The 17,122-nt window shown below is 35.7% G+C and overlaps 2 protein-coding genes across 2 annotated transcripts; both read left to right on the top strand.

The window, feature by feature from the left end:
* Window positions 1–483: 483 nt before the first annotated feature.
* On the top strand, window positions 484–5,037 carry LOC127180616 (integumentary mucin C.1-like). Its single transcript, XM_051134777.1, has 2 exons — window positions 484–810; window positions 4,298–5,037. Exons 1-2 carry the CDS (start codon window positions 780–782, stop codon window positions 5,023–5,025), a joined length of 759 nt encoding a protein of 252 aa, XP_050990734.1. The 5' UTR covers window positions 484–779; the 3' UTR covers window positions 5,026–5,037.
* Window positions 5,038–5,417: 380 nt separating this feature from the next.
* LOC127180554 (receptor-type tyrosine-protein phosphatase eta-like) lies at window positions 5,418–14,287 on the top strand. Its single transcript, XM_051134683.1, has 10 exons — window positions 5,418–5,428; window positions 5,479–6,002; window positions 6,975–7,259; window positions 7,349–7,606; window positions 8,691–9,050; window positions 12,229–12,480; window positions 12,590–12,856; window positions 12,974–13,071; window positions 13,367–13,434; window positions 13,533–14,287. The coding sequence occupies exons 1-10, from the start codon at window positions 5,418–5,420 to the stop codon at window positions 13,546–13,548; spliced, it is 2,139 nt and encodes a 712-aa protein (XP_050990640.1). The 3' UTR covers window positions 13,549–14,287.
* The last annotated feature ends 2,835 nt before the right edge of the window (window positions 14,288–17,122 follow it).

Raw genomic sequence — 17,122 nt, 5'->3', positions numbered from 1 at the left:
CACATTTAGACACAAATAATCAACAATGGTAACAATCAGCAAAATATTCAGCTAAACAGATCAACTCTGAACATCAGGATAATTCAGATGCATCTTTTATTCATGCCACAATGCAGGCTGGGAGATTTGTACCATGCTGGGACCCAGCAGGCATTGCAGCTTTTGAAGCTTTTTTTTAATAGTCACCATTGTTGAGACTCATATGCTGATTGTTTATGTCGGCGTGTGTCTAAAGCGTACAACACAAATAAGTATTAGCTAGATTTCTGATGGAATAGTTACTATTAACTTGTCAGATCTCCCAATATTATCCAGTTTTGTTTTATCTTAGCTTTTGTTGTTCCAAAGGCATTTTAAAAAAACACTGCTAACAGCAGCCAAATGACAAAAAACATTAAGGGTCAAGAGCCACAGTGGTGTCTAAAAATGAAAAACATTATAGTTAGATCAAATTTAATTCTTAATAAGATAAACTGTTCCACAAAACAAAATGACAAAGCATCTTTTAATTAATTCAGTTATTTGTCCTGTTATTTGGAAACAATGGAAATGTTGAGGGTTTCTATGCAAAGTCATACTGTAAATAGGCTATTGTAGGAGATCAGACTGTAGAGCTCAGGATCAGATCTAGATGATCAGTGGACAGGAGAGTATTGTGAGCAGAGTGAGTATTTACCTTCAGTTCCTTTCAGGTTGTTAATTGTTGTTTTTGTTACTCCAAAAGGTTTTGATCTGACCTGAGATTGACAACCAGAGAATCAACAAGAAGCAGATGTGAGATGAATTCACTGTGGCTGCCGCTTCTTCTGAGTAAGTTTGTAAACTGACAGAGGTTTATTTGCTGCATACTTTAGTAGAAACCATGATACGCTACCATTCAAAAGTTTAGAGTAAGACTTTTTTTATTCTAAAGAAAAGAATTTAATACTTCTGTTCGGCAAGGATGCATTAAACCGATTAATGAGCGTTCATCAAAGAATCTTTAAGACAAAACTATCATGGTTTCCACAACAATATGAAGCAGCGCAACCGTTTTCAACATTACAAAATAATCAGAAATGTTTCTTGAGCAGCAAATCAGCATATTAGAATGATTTCTGAAGGGTCATATGACACTGAAGACTGGAGTAATGTTGCTGAAAATTCAGCTTTCAACACAGAAATATATTACATTTTGCAATATATTACAATAGAAACCAACTCTTGGATTGACTGTATTTTATATATATATATATAAACGCAGCCTTAGTGAGCAGAAGAGACTTTCAAAAACATGAACAAATCTTAATTATTCTAAACTTTTTACTGGTTGTCTAAAAGATTTACAGTCATTAAAAATGTTTACTTAATTTCCAGTGATGAGTGGACAATTGTATAACTGCTCCTCTTTTATTTCTCTCTCATATAATTTGCATTTACATTCTCAAAATGTTCTTTAAAAACTCCTTGGCCCACCTGATACTTGCATAAACTGGCATAAATGATGAGCAATATTCCATATATTTGCACTGATTTTGTTTACAGTAACATCTTTAAATAGTGAACCATTAACAGTTCTGTAAGACACAAATGTGCTCTGATGGAACTGTCTAATGTCAGTGCACTTGAAAGTTTATGAAGTATTTCTAGATATTTTAACATACTTAACCCTCTGGTGCTATTCTGTCACTTTTGACGAAAATATATAAGGTTTTTATTTTTATTTTTTGTCAATGGATTGGTATGTGAACAAAAAAAAAAAAAGTTGGAAACATGATTCAAAAAGGTTAAACAGACCTAAGCAACAGCAAGAAAAACTCACGTGTCCATGGTTTAATAAATGCATGCTCAAACAGAAACTATTTTAACAACCAACATGACAGAACATTGACAAGTCTGCCCCCTACTTTAACCTCAGAAAGTCAGAAAGAGTTTATTAAAAAATATACACTACCGTTCAAAAGTTTGGGGTCAGTACATTTTTATTGTTTATTGTTTATGTATTTATTTTTTTTTTAAGAAATTAATACTTTTATTCACCAAGGATGTATTAAGTTAATAATTAAAAGTTTATTAAAAGTTAATAATAAATAATTTACATTGTTATAAAATATTTATATTTTGAATAAACACTGTACTTTTTAAACTTGTTATTCATGAAAGAATCCTGAAAAAAAAAAAAAAAAAAAAATTACAGGTTCCAAAAAATATTTGGCAGCACAACTGTTGATATTATCCAACATTGATCATTCTAATAATAAATCTGCATATTAGAATGATTTCTGAAGGATCATGTGACACTTAAGACTGGAGTAACAGCTATTAAAAAGCTATTATTATTAAAAACAGTTATATTTGAGGTGTTCAGTCACTTTTAAAGCTCGGTTAGGCAGTTTCTGCACCACCAGCGTCACCTAGCGGAACTACGCAAATAAGGCATGCTTTCAAACAACCTTTGCAAATGCCACCTTTGCACGTCAGGCTTCCCCAACATCACAGCTCTTATAAATATAAAAGCATGACTCAACATTTAAAAGTAAACTACGTTCAATAAAAGGTCCAACATATTAGGAAAACTTTTAACTAATGATGGGAGAAATTAATCTTTTTAAAGCTTTGAATCAATTGCATCACAAAATGATTCACTGTTTCGAAGCATTTGAAATGCCACAACCTGGTGAAATCATCTAATCATCATCTAATCATCTAATACCTTAAATATTAAGTGCCTATAAAATACATGTGACCCTGGTCCACAAAATCAGTCATAAGTAGCCAACAATGCATTGCACAGGTCAAAATGACCGATTTTTCTTTTATGTCAAAAATCACTAGGGTATTAAGTAAATATCATGTTTAATAAAGATATTTTGTATCGATATTCTCTTTATTTTATTTTTTTTTTTTTTTGCACCCTCAGATTCCAGATTTTCAAATAGCTGTAGGATATTGTCCTATCCTAGCAAACCATACATCAATGGAAAGCTTATTTATTAAGTTTTCAGAAAATCTCAGTTGGAAAAAAAAAAAGAAAAGATCCCTATGACTGGTTTTGTGGTCCAGGGTCACATATGTTCTTTTATCAATTTGCAGGGCTTGTTTTGTTTGTTCTATGGATCAGCTAAACAGGACTATTAACTAGTATTATTTCTTTTTATTATACAAATGTCTTACAAATGTCTCTTTAATTATACAAAACATCTACATATTTATAAAACTGATCCTAGATCAGGTAAAAACTACAGTATAGACGCTTGTTCAATGGTTTGCCACTGGGGACTATTTTAGTGAATCCTCATGGTTCACAGATTCACAGAGATCATCGCCCCCAGTGGTAAACCAATGAAACTTCAGTTATGATGTAACAAAGCCTCATTTACTGAAACCACAACTTTATCAGTTTGATACATGCTCCGAACCACTGATTCGCAAAGGTTTCCATGCTTCACGAAGCAGTGTTTCAAAACCAGCCATCACTATTTTTAACTTTAAGTCTAGTTTACCTGTCGAGAAGAAACTCTGCAAGTTTGTTGTATCAACTACAACCCAAACATTCCATCAAATTATTCCATCTTGTAAAAACACCGCCAGTGCTTACTTATGTTTTACCCTGTTGGCTCTCTGTATTTTGGCAAGTCTCCGAATTTTGGCTTTAACTAATGATGGGAGAAATTAAGCTTTTTAAAGCTTTGAATCAATTGCATCACAAAATGATTCACTGTTTCGAAGCATTTGAAATGCCACAACCTGGTGACGCCTGCTGGTCAAACAATGTAAATGCAACGAAAACTCAAACCAAACGTCCATAAAACAGCTTTTACAAACCCACTGCTAATGTTTCATTGAAAGTGTAATGTATTAAATGCAATTAACAAATCATCTAATACCCTTAAATATGAAGTGCCTATATAATACAACCCAAACATTCCATCAAATTATTCCATCTTGTAAAAACACCACCAGTGCTTACTTATGTTTTACCCTGTTGTCTCTCTGTATTTTGGCAAGTCTCCGAATTTTGGCATGCACTTCTTTAACAGAAACTGAATTTCTTTTTCCACACTGAACAAAAACACCTTCTGGCTTCGCCTGTTACAGTATCTATGCCCCCAAAGCCTTGCTATTAGCTGTGTGAAACTATGCAAACATGTAGATTGACAGGCAGGTAGGATACCCTGTCAATGCATTTGGACCGTTGAGATAGATATATAGTATATGTGTGACCCCTAAATAAGAAGAGCACCAGAGCGTTAAGAGAAGTATTAATTTTGAGGTGTATGCAAACATTACGACTTGTTTCTCAAATGATCACATTCAGGCTCAGTCATATGGGCAGAGGAGCAGTATTTTCTTCAGTCACCCAATGCCACATGGGATGAGGCCAGACTCTACTGTCAGTCCTGTTTCAAAGAACTGACGACCATCACCAGCAGGAACGTCCACCTCATTGTGCAGAACCTCTCTTCAGACTACTGGGTTGGACTCCGCAAGAGTTACAATGGCTCCTTCTCGTGGGCCAAATGGTCCAAATGGTCCAATGGGGATCCTGTTACATATCAGAATTGGTACCCTGGTCATCCTGTCCCAAATAAAGAAAAGAAACTGATTCCTGTATGTTCCTCAACTACACAAAGTCCATTGAGCACCCACCTTAGCACAACTACCCCAACGTCTACCACTGTGATCCCAACGTCTACCACTGTGATCCCACCACAAACCACTACAGTTACAGCTGCTCCAATGACTTCCACAATATTTAAAAATTCCACATCAGTCAAAACGTGTCCTTTACTGGCCGATATGCTTTTTTGCTTAAATATAACATGTTATGAACTTGAAAGTGCCATGAGTGATTGTAATAAAATACCAACTACTACCCCTAAGACCACATCATACACCACCACTACCTTTAATCCTGCAACAAACGGCACCACAACCGGGAGGGCCACAACCGGGAGCAACACAACCAGGAGCAACAAAACCGGGAGCACCACAACAGGAGAGAGCCGCAATCGGGAGCACCACAACTGGGAGCGACGCAACTGAGAGCGACGCAACTGTAAGCAACACAATTGAAAGCGCCACAACCGGGAGCGCCACAACCGGGAGCGCCACAACTGGGAGCGACGCAACCGAGAGCGACGCAACTGTAAGCAACACAATTGAAAGCGCCACAACCGGGAGCGCCACAACCGGGAGCGCCACAACAGGGAGCAACGCAACAGAGAGCGCCACAACAGAGAGCGCCACAACAGAGAGCGCCACAACCGGGAGAGCCACAACCGGGAGCGCCACAACCGGGAGTGCCACAACCGTGAGCGTCACAACCGGGAGTGCCACAACAGGGAGCAACGCAACTGGGAGTGCCACAACAGAGAGCGCCACAACCGGGAGAGCCACAACAGAGAGCGCCACAACCGGGAGCGCCACAACCGGGGATGCCACAACCGTGAGCGTCACAACCGGGAGTGCCACAACAGGGAGCAACGCAACTGGGAGTGCCACAACAGAGAGCGCCACAACCGGGAGAGCCACAACAGAGAGTGCCACAACCGGGAGCGCCACAACCGGGAGTGCCACAACCGTGAGCGTCACAACCGGGAGTGCCACAACAGGGAGCAACGCAACTGGGAGTGCCACAACAGAGAGCGCCACAACCGGGTGCGCCACAACCGAGAGCGCCACAACCAGTTGCACCACAACAAGGAGCACCACAACAAAGAGCGCCACAACCGGGAGCAACACAACCGAGAATGCCACAACCAAGAGCACCACAGCTGGGAGCTCCACAACTGGGAGCACCACAACTGGGAGCACCACAACCAAGAGCACCACAGCTGGGAGCTCCACAACTGGGAGCACCACAACCAAGAGCACCACAACCGGGAGCACCAGCAACTGCATCTCTGAACCCGAGCCAGATCCTGAACAGTACATCGAGGACGCTTGTGTGGTCCTGCTCAGCTTTGGCATGTGGAAGGAAGAAGTCTGCAATAAAAGGCTACCCTTCATCTGTTATGATGGTAAGGATTTAGTTTTAGAACATAGTGTTGTATGGTTAGATTCGTTTTGTTGGTGTTCTGACAAACTTGAAAATAAAGGTACTAAAATAAGGCTTTTATCCAACTGTATTATATTAAAATGTCTTTCAATTTTATTTTTATTTTTTATAAAATTATTTGTAATTAAAAAATACATATTTGAATGTTTTAATTATTTTTAATCAATTTTATTTTTAACATTTCATTGCATAAAAAAAAGTTTAAAATAAGAATAAGAAGGGACGATATGCTTCATTGGCATTTTTTTGTAAAATTGTGATCAAAAAGCTCAACCATTCTTAGTTTAAGAAGTTTAAGAACATTTTTAAAAATTTAAAGAACCTTTAAAGAACCTTTAGTGAAAGTTTTCATGGATGTTAAAGGTTCTTCATGGAGAACCATTGTTACCAAAAAACAACTTTTATTTTTGAATGAGATTTGCAATTATTGGATGGTTTTAGTTTTAATTCTGCTTTGATTTATTTATTTAGTTTTAAATCATTTTTAATTTTAATTAACTTAAATATTCTGAATTAATCAGCTTGTAAACATATTTAATCAGTAGAAAAAAATAAAAAACCAGTTAAAATGAAAATCATTCAAGTCATTTTCCTTATATACAGGGTCAGCCCTGACCAGTTTGACGCTATTTTGGACATTTTTTTATTTTATTTTATTTTTATTTTATTTATTTATTTTTAGTAGTCACTCTTATAAAAAATGGTTTATTTAAAAAAAAAGTGAAAGATTCTTTAGGGAACCCAAAATGGCTCTTTATGGGAAAACGCTTCTTTATAAAGGTTCTTTAAGCAAAAATGGTTCTTATATAAAGGGTTGACTAAAAGGTTCTTTGGGGAACCCAAAATCAAACCTCCTTTTTAAGCTTTCTTTTTAAGAGTGTGATTAATTTGTACTTTTCTGCCGACAAACATCACTGCATCTATCTGTCCGTAGAGCGCTTTTTTGGCCAGATATATGTTTCCGACGTGAACACAAGTGCAGCCAATCTGAGCTGGACTGAGGGACCTGGTGCTGAGAACATCAGTCACTACAGAGTGGAGATCACTAAGCACCAGCCATTTAACCAAACATTTAACCAGACATTTAACCAGATATTTAACCAGACTGATCTGTTCGAACACATACAGAATCTGACAGCAGGGACTCTGTACACAGTTCAGGTGTTTCCTGTGAAATGTGGCAGGGATCTCAATCCGCAGAACATCTCCTTCTACACCCGTAAGTAGACTCGGACTTGACTTCATTGTGTGCAACATGGTTTCAGCATGACTAATGAGCAAAATGACCCATGTCGTCCCCTTTTTTAGAGCCCTCTGATGTGCAAAATCTGACAGTAGTGAATGTGACATCTGTTAGCGTCAACCTCAAGTGGAGTAAACCAGAAGGAAACCGTCATTTCTACTCAGTAACTTTCAGAAACGAATCAAAACCTGTGGAACAAAAGTGTGATAGTGAAGAGTGCAATATTACGGGTCTTATTCCAGGAACCGAGTATAAATTCACAGTTAAAGCTGTGGTAAATAAGACATTTGAAGGTGTGGGAAGCAACATTTCTGATTACACCAGTAAGTGCAGAAAGTTTCATACTTCATTCAATCACTCAAACCATGTTTCCACCCAAAGCTGCAAATGTAACTTTTGCACAAAATTTAAACATCACATTAAACATTTTAATCGTTTGAGTTTTAGTATAGTTTCACTGATAAATTAGCTTTTATTATAGTTTTCATGTTAATTGTAGTTTAATTTGTTGTGTGTTTTGCCATTTTATTCATTTTATCTATTTTGGTTTAAATTATTTGGTGGTTTATTCGCACAATTTTTACAATTCAACTTATACACAAAACTGAAATATCACATAAAACAATTGCGAATAAAGCAGCATCTCATCCCATATGACAGTGTTATTTTAGATTTCAGTATTAATATTTTTAGTTTTTGTGTTATTTATAATTACATTTTTAGTAATTCTATTATGTGCTTTTGTCATTTCATTAGTTGTATTACTTTTTTCAGTTTTAGATTTTATTTTGTTTCATTTTAGTTATTTATTTTCAGTTAATACTTTTAGCGCTTTATTTTTTTTTTTTACATTTTTATACTTTAAAATAACTTCACCATTTTTTTTAGTTTATTGGCAGGGCAACATTTAAATATTAGTTTAGTGTGTTTTTCCATCTAATATTTATATTTTATTTTAGTTTTATTTTCAATTAACAGACAAACATTTTGCTTCAGTTTTAGCTTTTGTTAACAACAGTGACTAGTTAAAAATAATAAAATTCACACTTCCTGGGAAACTGGCATAAAACTGGAATAAAAATGCAAGTTGCTGCATTAGGGGAAGCCACATTTTAACTTTAACTTTAAAAGTATAAACTTTATCAAATCAAATCAATATTAAATCATTTTAATGACTGATTTTGCTGCGTTATGTAATTATTCTGCAGGTTAGTCCAGTCATGCAATCACATCCTCCACTGCGCATCAAGGGATTTATTCAGTAAATGTGCTTTCGTTGTAACTTAACCTCAAATTCAGGAAACATAACTACACTATTGTCAGAGTAGCAAGCGTTCCTGTGGCCACAGCTATGGAAAGAAACTAATTTTCAGAGACTAACTGCTTTTGTTGCTATTTATTTTTTAGCACCTTCAACTGTCAGAAACCTAAGATCAGCAGACAATCAAAGCTTTGTCATAACAGTTCTTTGGGATCCGCCTGAGGGAGGACATTCAGGATACAGATACTGTCTTACAGAAGTCAATCACGACTATAATTGTACGGACTGCAGCTTCGCAACAAGTAGCAGCAGTACAACAAACTTCATCACGACCACAAGCAGCAGCAGTACGACAAACAACAACATTGTAGACTGTAACACTACAGCAGACGAGCTCATCAGAAAGAGTAATGTATCAGACGGCAGCAAGTTTTGTCTGTGTGTTGCAGCACTAACAAAGAATGGCGAACTATCAGGAAAAATGGTGGCAATCCCAGCATACACACGTGAGTCTCATGCTCAGTTTTTTACATTACTAAAGGCATTTCATGCTTTCACAATTTATACTTTTAAAATTCATATTGTTTTTTATTTATTCTTCGGCTTCCATAAGCTGCCGAAAGAGAGTTTATGAGTGTTGTCTAATGGCTCTTTTCCACCGAGCGGTACATTTCGGTATGCAATTATGTCCGTTTTCATTGTCAAATTTGTGAATGGTACCAAAATAGTGAACCGTACCGTACCACTTTTTTGGTACCCTTACGTTTGGGGTACCTAGCACAGCAAAGGGTACCAAAAGGGTGGAGCTAAACTCACTGCAGAACGTTGATTGGTTGAATAGAACCGTCACTTGTGCGTGCTACAAGGGGATAAAGCGTAGTGTCACCGACTCTGACCTTTGAGTCTCGTTCAGCAAAATGAATCTTTTTTCGAGTCATTTCGTTCATTTTAGCAAAATATCATTACAATAACATCTACTGCTTACAAAAACGTTGATCACACTACAAACAAGACTATAAAACTATAATGCTATAAGAAACAGAAATGTTTTATTCATTGTTTACCTTGTTCTTCAGTCTATGATTAGCTCACCTCACCTCTTATCTAACACGTCTTTGGTTCGAGTCGTTTGTTTATCATGTGACAGCTCCATAAGATGAATGAATGACTCGAAAAACCCAAAGACTCCAAACAGCTGGTCTCATGAATCTATTATTTGTTCCTGGTCATATTGTTTTGGTTGAGCACAAAGTTATGTTCAACTTTATATATTTATTTTGAACTTTACTGTAGTGCAGTGCTGACTTTGTAGCATACGTTTGACTGAATTGTAGGGCTGAAACGATTTCTTGAGTAGCTCGAATACAAAAAAATCATCAAGGCAAATTATTTGCCTTGAGGCTACACACGGAACACTGTGTTTCCCTACCGACCATTATTACATTATAAACGCCGGACATATTTAAGACCCTAAATTAATGGTGGTTAGTTAAGATGTCCCTAAGATAGCTATGTTTTGTTAAAGACTAAGTGCCATTTACGTTGATTGTCTCATTCGCACTCTGTGACGCACAGAAAGTTAGAAAGTTAGTGAATATCAAACGAAGAGTGCCTCAGCATGATTACAAATGTGATAATGATTTTATCCAACAGTTCATCAATAAACAAGAAGTTAATATTAAGAGACTTACATTTTAGACAGCATATTGCCTGTTTTTGCTCTGTTTCACCAACAAACTGTGTTGGGGAAAGTTACTTTTGGAAGTAATGCAATACAATATTGAGTTTCTCCCTAAAAAAGTAACTAATTACATTACTTATTTACTTTTTATGGAAAGTAATGCGTTACTTTATTTTTGCGTTACTTTTTAAATCTGGGCAGGGCTTGCTTGTTTGTTTTTAATATAAAAAGTTCTGTTTTTGGCAAATGTAAAAGCCTTTTCACACCAAAAGCCTCAGGCTTTGAGAAAAGTAAATTCATGTCTGTACAGTAGACCACAGAAGAAAAAAATATCAACTCTTCAGCAATAAAAAAATGTTAGATTATCTTGAGTAATTTCTGCTTATTAGTATGGTTGAATTGGGTCATCGAAGGTCGCAGCAATGCGGTATGAAATGCATAAAGGATATTTGTATTATTTAACATATTTAATTATTGCAGGTTTGCCTCATTTCTGAGTTGAATTTCACTGTTTTTATTCATTTTGAGGAATACTTAATCTATTTTTTGTGAGTGAGATGAATTAATGCATGTTCACATTTATTCTAGAACTAATATCTTACTCCCAATTTCTTTCAACATGTGGAAAGGAGAGAATTTAATCAATAAATGGGAGGAAAAGTAACTAGCTTTACATATTTGAAAAGAGTAACTCAAATATTTTTTTGTCAATTAAACAGTAATGTGTTACTTTACTAGTTACTTGGAAAAAGTAATAACATTACATAACTTGCATTACTTGTAATGCGTTACCCCCAACACTGCCAACAAATAACCATTCCAAACACAGCCACAGCACTGTTTTGCGTCTTTAAGCAACATGACAGTGTTTCATTCTTAAATGATTCAGTACTACTGCAAAGACTCACTTACTTAACAGTGACTTGCTGCCACCTACTGGTGGTATTGATGTAACATTTTCAAACTCCGGTCCTGGAGGGCCGCAGCCCTGCAGATTAGATACAACCCTAATTTAACACACCTGAACCAGCTAATCAAGTCCTTCAGGCTTCATTGAAAACTGCATAGTATGTGTGTTAGAGCAAGGTTGGAACAAAACTCTGCAGGGCTGCGGACCTCCAGGAACTGAGTTTGACACCCTTGATTTAAAGTATCTTCATTTTAGTATTCAGCATTTAGTGTTTTTTGTTTAAAATAACAAAATAATATTTATGCATTTGTAACTGCAAGTTAAATGCATTCATGTCCCTCTGAGCTGAATTAAATAGCAGGTAAATAGGCCTACATCTAACCTTTTTCTAAGTAATGTGAAATTGAGTGTTGTTGTTGTTTTTTTCATTTATTATATCTATCTCTCTCATATATATATATATATATATATATATAATCATTGAATGAAAATACATTATTGATAATTGATAGCTACAGCCATACTGAATTGTTTGCTTTTGTCTTTATTTCTTCATGTATAAGCCTCTTTGTACTTATACTTTTATAATGGCTTTTATTGTTCATTAAAACTGACATTTAACAAAAAGAGGCCGAGTTTGTTTAAAGGTGTTTCCTGTCACATTTAATCATCGATCACCACGGCCATCAAGTAAGGGTACTGTTGGTGGTGGAAATGCAAGCTGGGTCAGGGTGTTCGGTCCCGAATCATATAGTATTGTACTGTACTGACCCGTACCGCTCTGTGGAAATGAGCCATAAATGACTGCTTAGGTTTTGTTAAAGGTTTTTTAAGGTTTTGCATTTGCCAAAAACAGAACTTTTTATATTAAAAACAAACAAGCAAGCCCTGCCCAGATTTAAAAAGTAACGCAAAAATAAAGTAACGCATTACTTTCCATAAAAAGTAAATAAGTAATGTAATTAGTTACTTTTTTAGGGAGAAACTCAATATTGTATTGCATTACTTCCAAAAGTAACTTTCCCCAACGATTTTTAAAGGTTTTGTAGGCTCAACAAATTCTGACAAACTGCATATCCTTCTCTTCTCTTAGTCCCAAAATCTGTGATCCTCTCTTTGAGCCCCGGCTACCAAAACATGACCGCCAACTGGACAATAGTAGGAAAGTATGAAAAATTCAGTGTGACAATTACAACGGATGCATACACTTATACGTTTTCAGAGAATGTTACATTCTTGAATTACACTTTCCAAAGCCTAAAAGCAGGAGTGTATTACACTGTTTCTGTTGTCACTATCAATGGTAACCTGAGAAGTCACCCTACCAATAAATCAGACTACACCAGTGAGTAATTGCGATGGCTGTTTTTCAGATCATTTTTCCAGTAGCTTAACTTAATGTCTTCATCAGCTTTTCATTTCAGCTATAAAACATATCACAAATCAATTCACAGGACCTAAAAGCCCTGGAAATCCAGATGCCAAGGCTAAAAAAACTACCATAAATGTAAAATGGGCTCCTCCATCTGAGTCAGCAGATGCCCTGATTAGGTACATGGTGGAATATCGCACTGAATTTTGGGACCAATCTACAACAAACTATACAACTGAAACACAAATCACCTATCCTAATTTAAAACCAGGAACAAAATATACGTTCAAAATCCGTGTTGTGGCAGGAAATTTGACAAGTGATGACGTCAATACTACTGCAAAAACAGGTAAAGAGACATCTGGCTTTTGTTATTGCGTTTCATATTCTAACATGCTATAAAATGAGTATTTTGAGTATTTCTGCATACAGATTTCCTAGTGTTTAAAATGGTCTTTATTTTCAGAGCCTAACAGGAGGACACTGGTCCTCACAATGTTGTGTTCCTCTACAACGCCACTTCACTGTGACAAAAATGAAACTCGGAAAGAACTGATTGAAAAGGTGGGGAATTATTCAATCACTACATCAAGCTTGTTGCAACTTTACAGCAACAGAATTATTACCGAATGAATGCACATGAGAAATATAGATAACGATTAAAGAAATACATTGATAATTGTGGAAACAGTTACTGTGGATGTAGATGAATATCATGAAAGTAATTAAATTTGTACTGGTATGCACAATCGTTGTTTTTAAACAATAGTTATTTTTATTTAAACCTTCTAAAACAGCTTTGTGCAAATAGATGGAAAAGTTAATTGAAATAAATTAAAATTCCTGTTCTGTCTTTCAGCTGCAAAACAAAATGAATGACAAATTTCAAGATCAGGTCCACTGGAAGCTGAGATGGGCACCAAATAGGTTTGTAAAACCAGCTGAATATCCAAACAGTCACATTTGTTAATAATCCTTTAATCTTCACAAATTAGTATGGTTTATATCTACCTCTCTTTTCACAGAAATGATGTCCCTTGAATCCCTCTGACAGAATTTTGTGTGATTTCGTGCAAAACGAAAAAGGTTTTTTTGGTAGGCATGTGAATTCTGACTTAGTTTTCTTATTTACACTTATGCATTTAGCAGATGCTCTTATCCAAAGCGCCAGGCTTATTAGACTAAATTAGGAAACAAGCTAGAGAAGAGGAGAAATGCGTAGAAGAAATGTAAGGTTTTGGAAAACCCAGGATTTTGAAGACCAAATGTCCTCACAGGGATAGTAAAACCTGACATTTTTTACCTTGTGGGGACATTTTTTTGGTCCCCATGAGAAAAAGAGCTTATAAAGCATACTAGATGTTTTCTAAAAATGTACAAATGCAAAAAGTTTTCTGTGTGTGTTATGTTTAGGGTGAGGGTTTAGAATACAGTTAATATACAATATAAAAATCATTATGTCTTAGGAAAGTGCATTAGTTTAAGGACTTGTTAAGTGTTTGTTTTTAGCTTCTTGAAAGATGTTCACGGATTTGGGTTTTGATTCTCACTTGTTTTTGACCACTTTGGACCTGTTTTGAATTTTCTTTTTTTTGTTACAAATTGCATATTGACATATTGTGGTATATTGAGTGGTGTGATGATATTTGCTATAATTGAGGGAGCTATAATTCATCTTCATTTTTCTTAAAGACATTTGCCATAGCGTCATGTGAATTTCAATTTTAATTTGTGTAATAATTGATTAATGCATATAATTTTGGTGTTGGTTTGCTTCATTATAATTAAAGATACTATACACGGCTTTCTTTCTTTTAGACTTCTGATGTTCATTTACATCTCCATCCACGTCCTTCCTCATAATACACTCTGCAAAAAGGATTTTCTTAGCATTTCTGTCTTGGTTTCCAGTATAAATATCTATACATTCTTAGATTAAGATACATTTAAGAAGCAAATTGATTTAAGATATTAAGTTGTATTAAGTAACAAAAATGTGTCAACATTAAGTGAGTTCATGCTTAAATATATTTTTGGCCAGTTTTGTGTATTTTTGAAAATACAAATATATACTTATAAAAGCACTCACAGGTTTTGCAACATTTGCAATAATTTTAAGAGACCTACTGAATGCATTGGCGCTCACAGAAAATCACCCTCCCAGACTTTTTGCTGTGATACAACACTCCCACCTTGTGGTCTATTACATTAATGCATCATTAAAAGAGGCGTATCTACCGTCTGGCTCCAGGGTCATCTGCGTCCAGCAATTGTTAGCTGTTAGTTTTGCTGCTTAACATTGCATTCTGGTCTACGCAGCTAGAAACATTTCACGTTCTGGGAATGTTTTCAGCGGCAAGTTTTATTTTAGTTTCCAGAATGTTCTGCCAAACAGTAGGATAACATTCATCACTAATCACATTTAATTAGTCACTCAAATATCTCATTAACTTTAAATCCTTGAGGACTTGGGATCTGACCTGAGAATTGCTTGTGACTTGAAAGTCCCACCTCCGTCAAGAAACATTTCTGATTATTATCAATAATGAAAACAGTCATACTGCTTCATATTTTAATGCATCCTTGCATTTTTTTTTCTTGGAATAAAAAAATCGTACTGACCCCAAATTTTTGAATGGTAGTGAATCATGGTTTACACAAAAGTATGAAGCATATGAACCTCTGTCAGTTTACAAACTTACTCAGAAGAAGCGGCAGCCACGGTGAATTCATCTCACATCTGCTTCTTGTTGATTCGCTGGTTGTCAATCTCAGGTCAGATCAAAACCTTTCAAAGTAATGAAAACAACATCAATTAATAACCTGAAAAGAACCAGAACCTAAGACAAACTAGACTCTTTAGATAAATCAACTGAAGGTAAATACTCACTCTGCCTGCAATACTCTCCTGTCCACTGATCGTCCAGATCTGATCCTGAGCTCTACAGTCTGATCTCTAACAACAACCTATTCAAAGGGTGACTTTGCATAAAAACCCTCAACATTTTAATTAAGCCTGCATTTGCGAATAACTGGAACACAGCTGATTCATCTGAAGATGTAATAAATTATGCAGCTGAATTATCCTAATAGTTTCTTGAATTCTAAACATTTGCTTTTACTTTTGTTTCTGTTGTGACTTTAAGCAGCTTGTTTTCTGATGTTCAGAGTTGATCTGTTTAGCTGAATATTTTGTTGATTGACCCCATTGTTGATTATTGGTGTCTAAATGTGTCTCAATACCCAGTTTTAAATGATGTTGTAGTGTCATCGAGAGATGAATTCTGTATTAATATTTTATGGGAATGATTCTGTTATACCTGCATGTTTGCATTTTGTTTATTTATGTTTCAGTTTTCCATTCATCTTTTACCAGTAGTGCAAACTGGAACTTTTATCATATCTTATTACACGTGGTATCCGAGAACTCATTTTCGTGCATGTTATTTGCATTCAGCATCCTGTAAAATGAGACCTGTAAGACCTTCTATGCAACATTTATTCATGTTTGCATAGAAGTCAGAGATATAGTTAAGTCACAAGCAAGTCTCAAATCAAATCCCAAGTTCTCAAAGAGTTAAAGTTAATGAGATAATTAAGTGACTAATTAAATGATGATTGTGCATTAGTGATGAACACCTGCTGAATTACAGAGGATCAGATATTGATGTTTTATTGTTTAAAATGATGCAACCATCACAAAGATCAGTGTTTGCTTTAGTTGGGCCCTTGAATTCATTCATTAAATAGCAATGCATGTGATGTTGAAAAACAGAAAGATCAGTATTGTAGAGTAAACAACTATTAGCTGTTTTGGTTGGATGAGATATTCATCATGAGCTGGCCTGATTACAATCAAAACATGTATTTTGTTTATGTGTTTAGATCTTGCACAATTGATTTAAAAGCAAATTTCTTTAGCGATTCTATGAATTAGTTGTGGGTCATTCTTGAATGTGACTCAAGAAGAACGAGTCGTCTCGGGGAGTGATTCATTCAGTTGTGCATGCGCAACATCCTATTAGGTTCTGTACTGGAATTAGTTCACCTGTTTCGAGTCTTCGGGTTTTTTGAGTCATTTGTTCATCTTATGGGGCTGTCACGTGATGAACGAACGACTCAAACCCGAAGACTTGTCATATAGGAGGTGAGGTGAGCTAATCATAGACTAAAGACCCAGGTAAACAATGAATTAATCTTTTCTGTTTCTTATAGCATTATAGTTTTGTCTTGTTTGTAGTGTGATCAACATTGGTGTAAGCAGTAGATGCGTTAGGGAAGTAACATGTAACATTTTAATTATATTTTGCTAAAATGAACGAAATGACTCGAAAAAAGATTCGTTCATTTTACTGAACGAGACTCAGAGATCAGAGTTGGTAAAATGATCTGAACTTCCCATCACTACTATGAATCACATGTAAGTTCATTGTCTGTGTACTCCGGCTCAAAAAGGTAGAATATGGCAAAAAACTCCATCTTATTTTCTCCTACAACTTCAGAATTGTCCGACATCGTTGTACTTTTTTGTTTGTAAACAGCATTTGACTTACTTGCACTTTCTTAGTGTTTGCGCGTTCGCTTTATAAACACTGTAGATCCACTGGGTCTGTAG

This window comes from Labeo rohita, chromosome 18 (genome assembly GCF_022985175.1).
Source record: "Labeo rohita strain BAU-BD-2019 chromosome 18, IGBB_LRoh.1.0, whole genome shotgun sequence".
Lineage (NCBI taxonomy): Eukaryota > Metazoa > Chordata > Actinopteri > Cypriniformes > Cyprinidae > Labeo > Labeo rohita.
Note: the sequence above shows the minus strand (reverse complement) of the source record. Positions and strands in the feature narration are given on the sequence as shown.

What these genes read in the sequence shown, in the direction of transcription:
- LOC127180616 (XM_051134777.1), top strand. Translation starts at nt 780, where the DNA reads ATGAATTCACTGTGGCTGCCGCTTCTTCTGA. An exon ending in GTGGCTGCCGCTTCTTCTGA is followed by an intron (nt 811 to 4,297) that starts GTAAGTTTGTAA and finishes GATCACATTCAG; the next exon opens with GCTCAGTCATATGGGCAGAG.
- LOC127180554 (XM_051134683.1), top strand. An exon ending in GAACATCTCCTTCTACACCC is followed by an intron (nt 7,260 to 7,348) that starts GTAAGTAGACTC and finishes CCCCTTTTTTAG; the next exon opens with AGCCCTCTGATGTGCAAAAT. An exon ending in CAACATTTCTGATTACACCA is followed by an intron (nt 7,607 to 8,690) that starts GTAAGTGCAGAA and finishes TTTATTTTTTAG; the next exon opens with CACCTTCAACTGTCAGAAAC.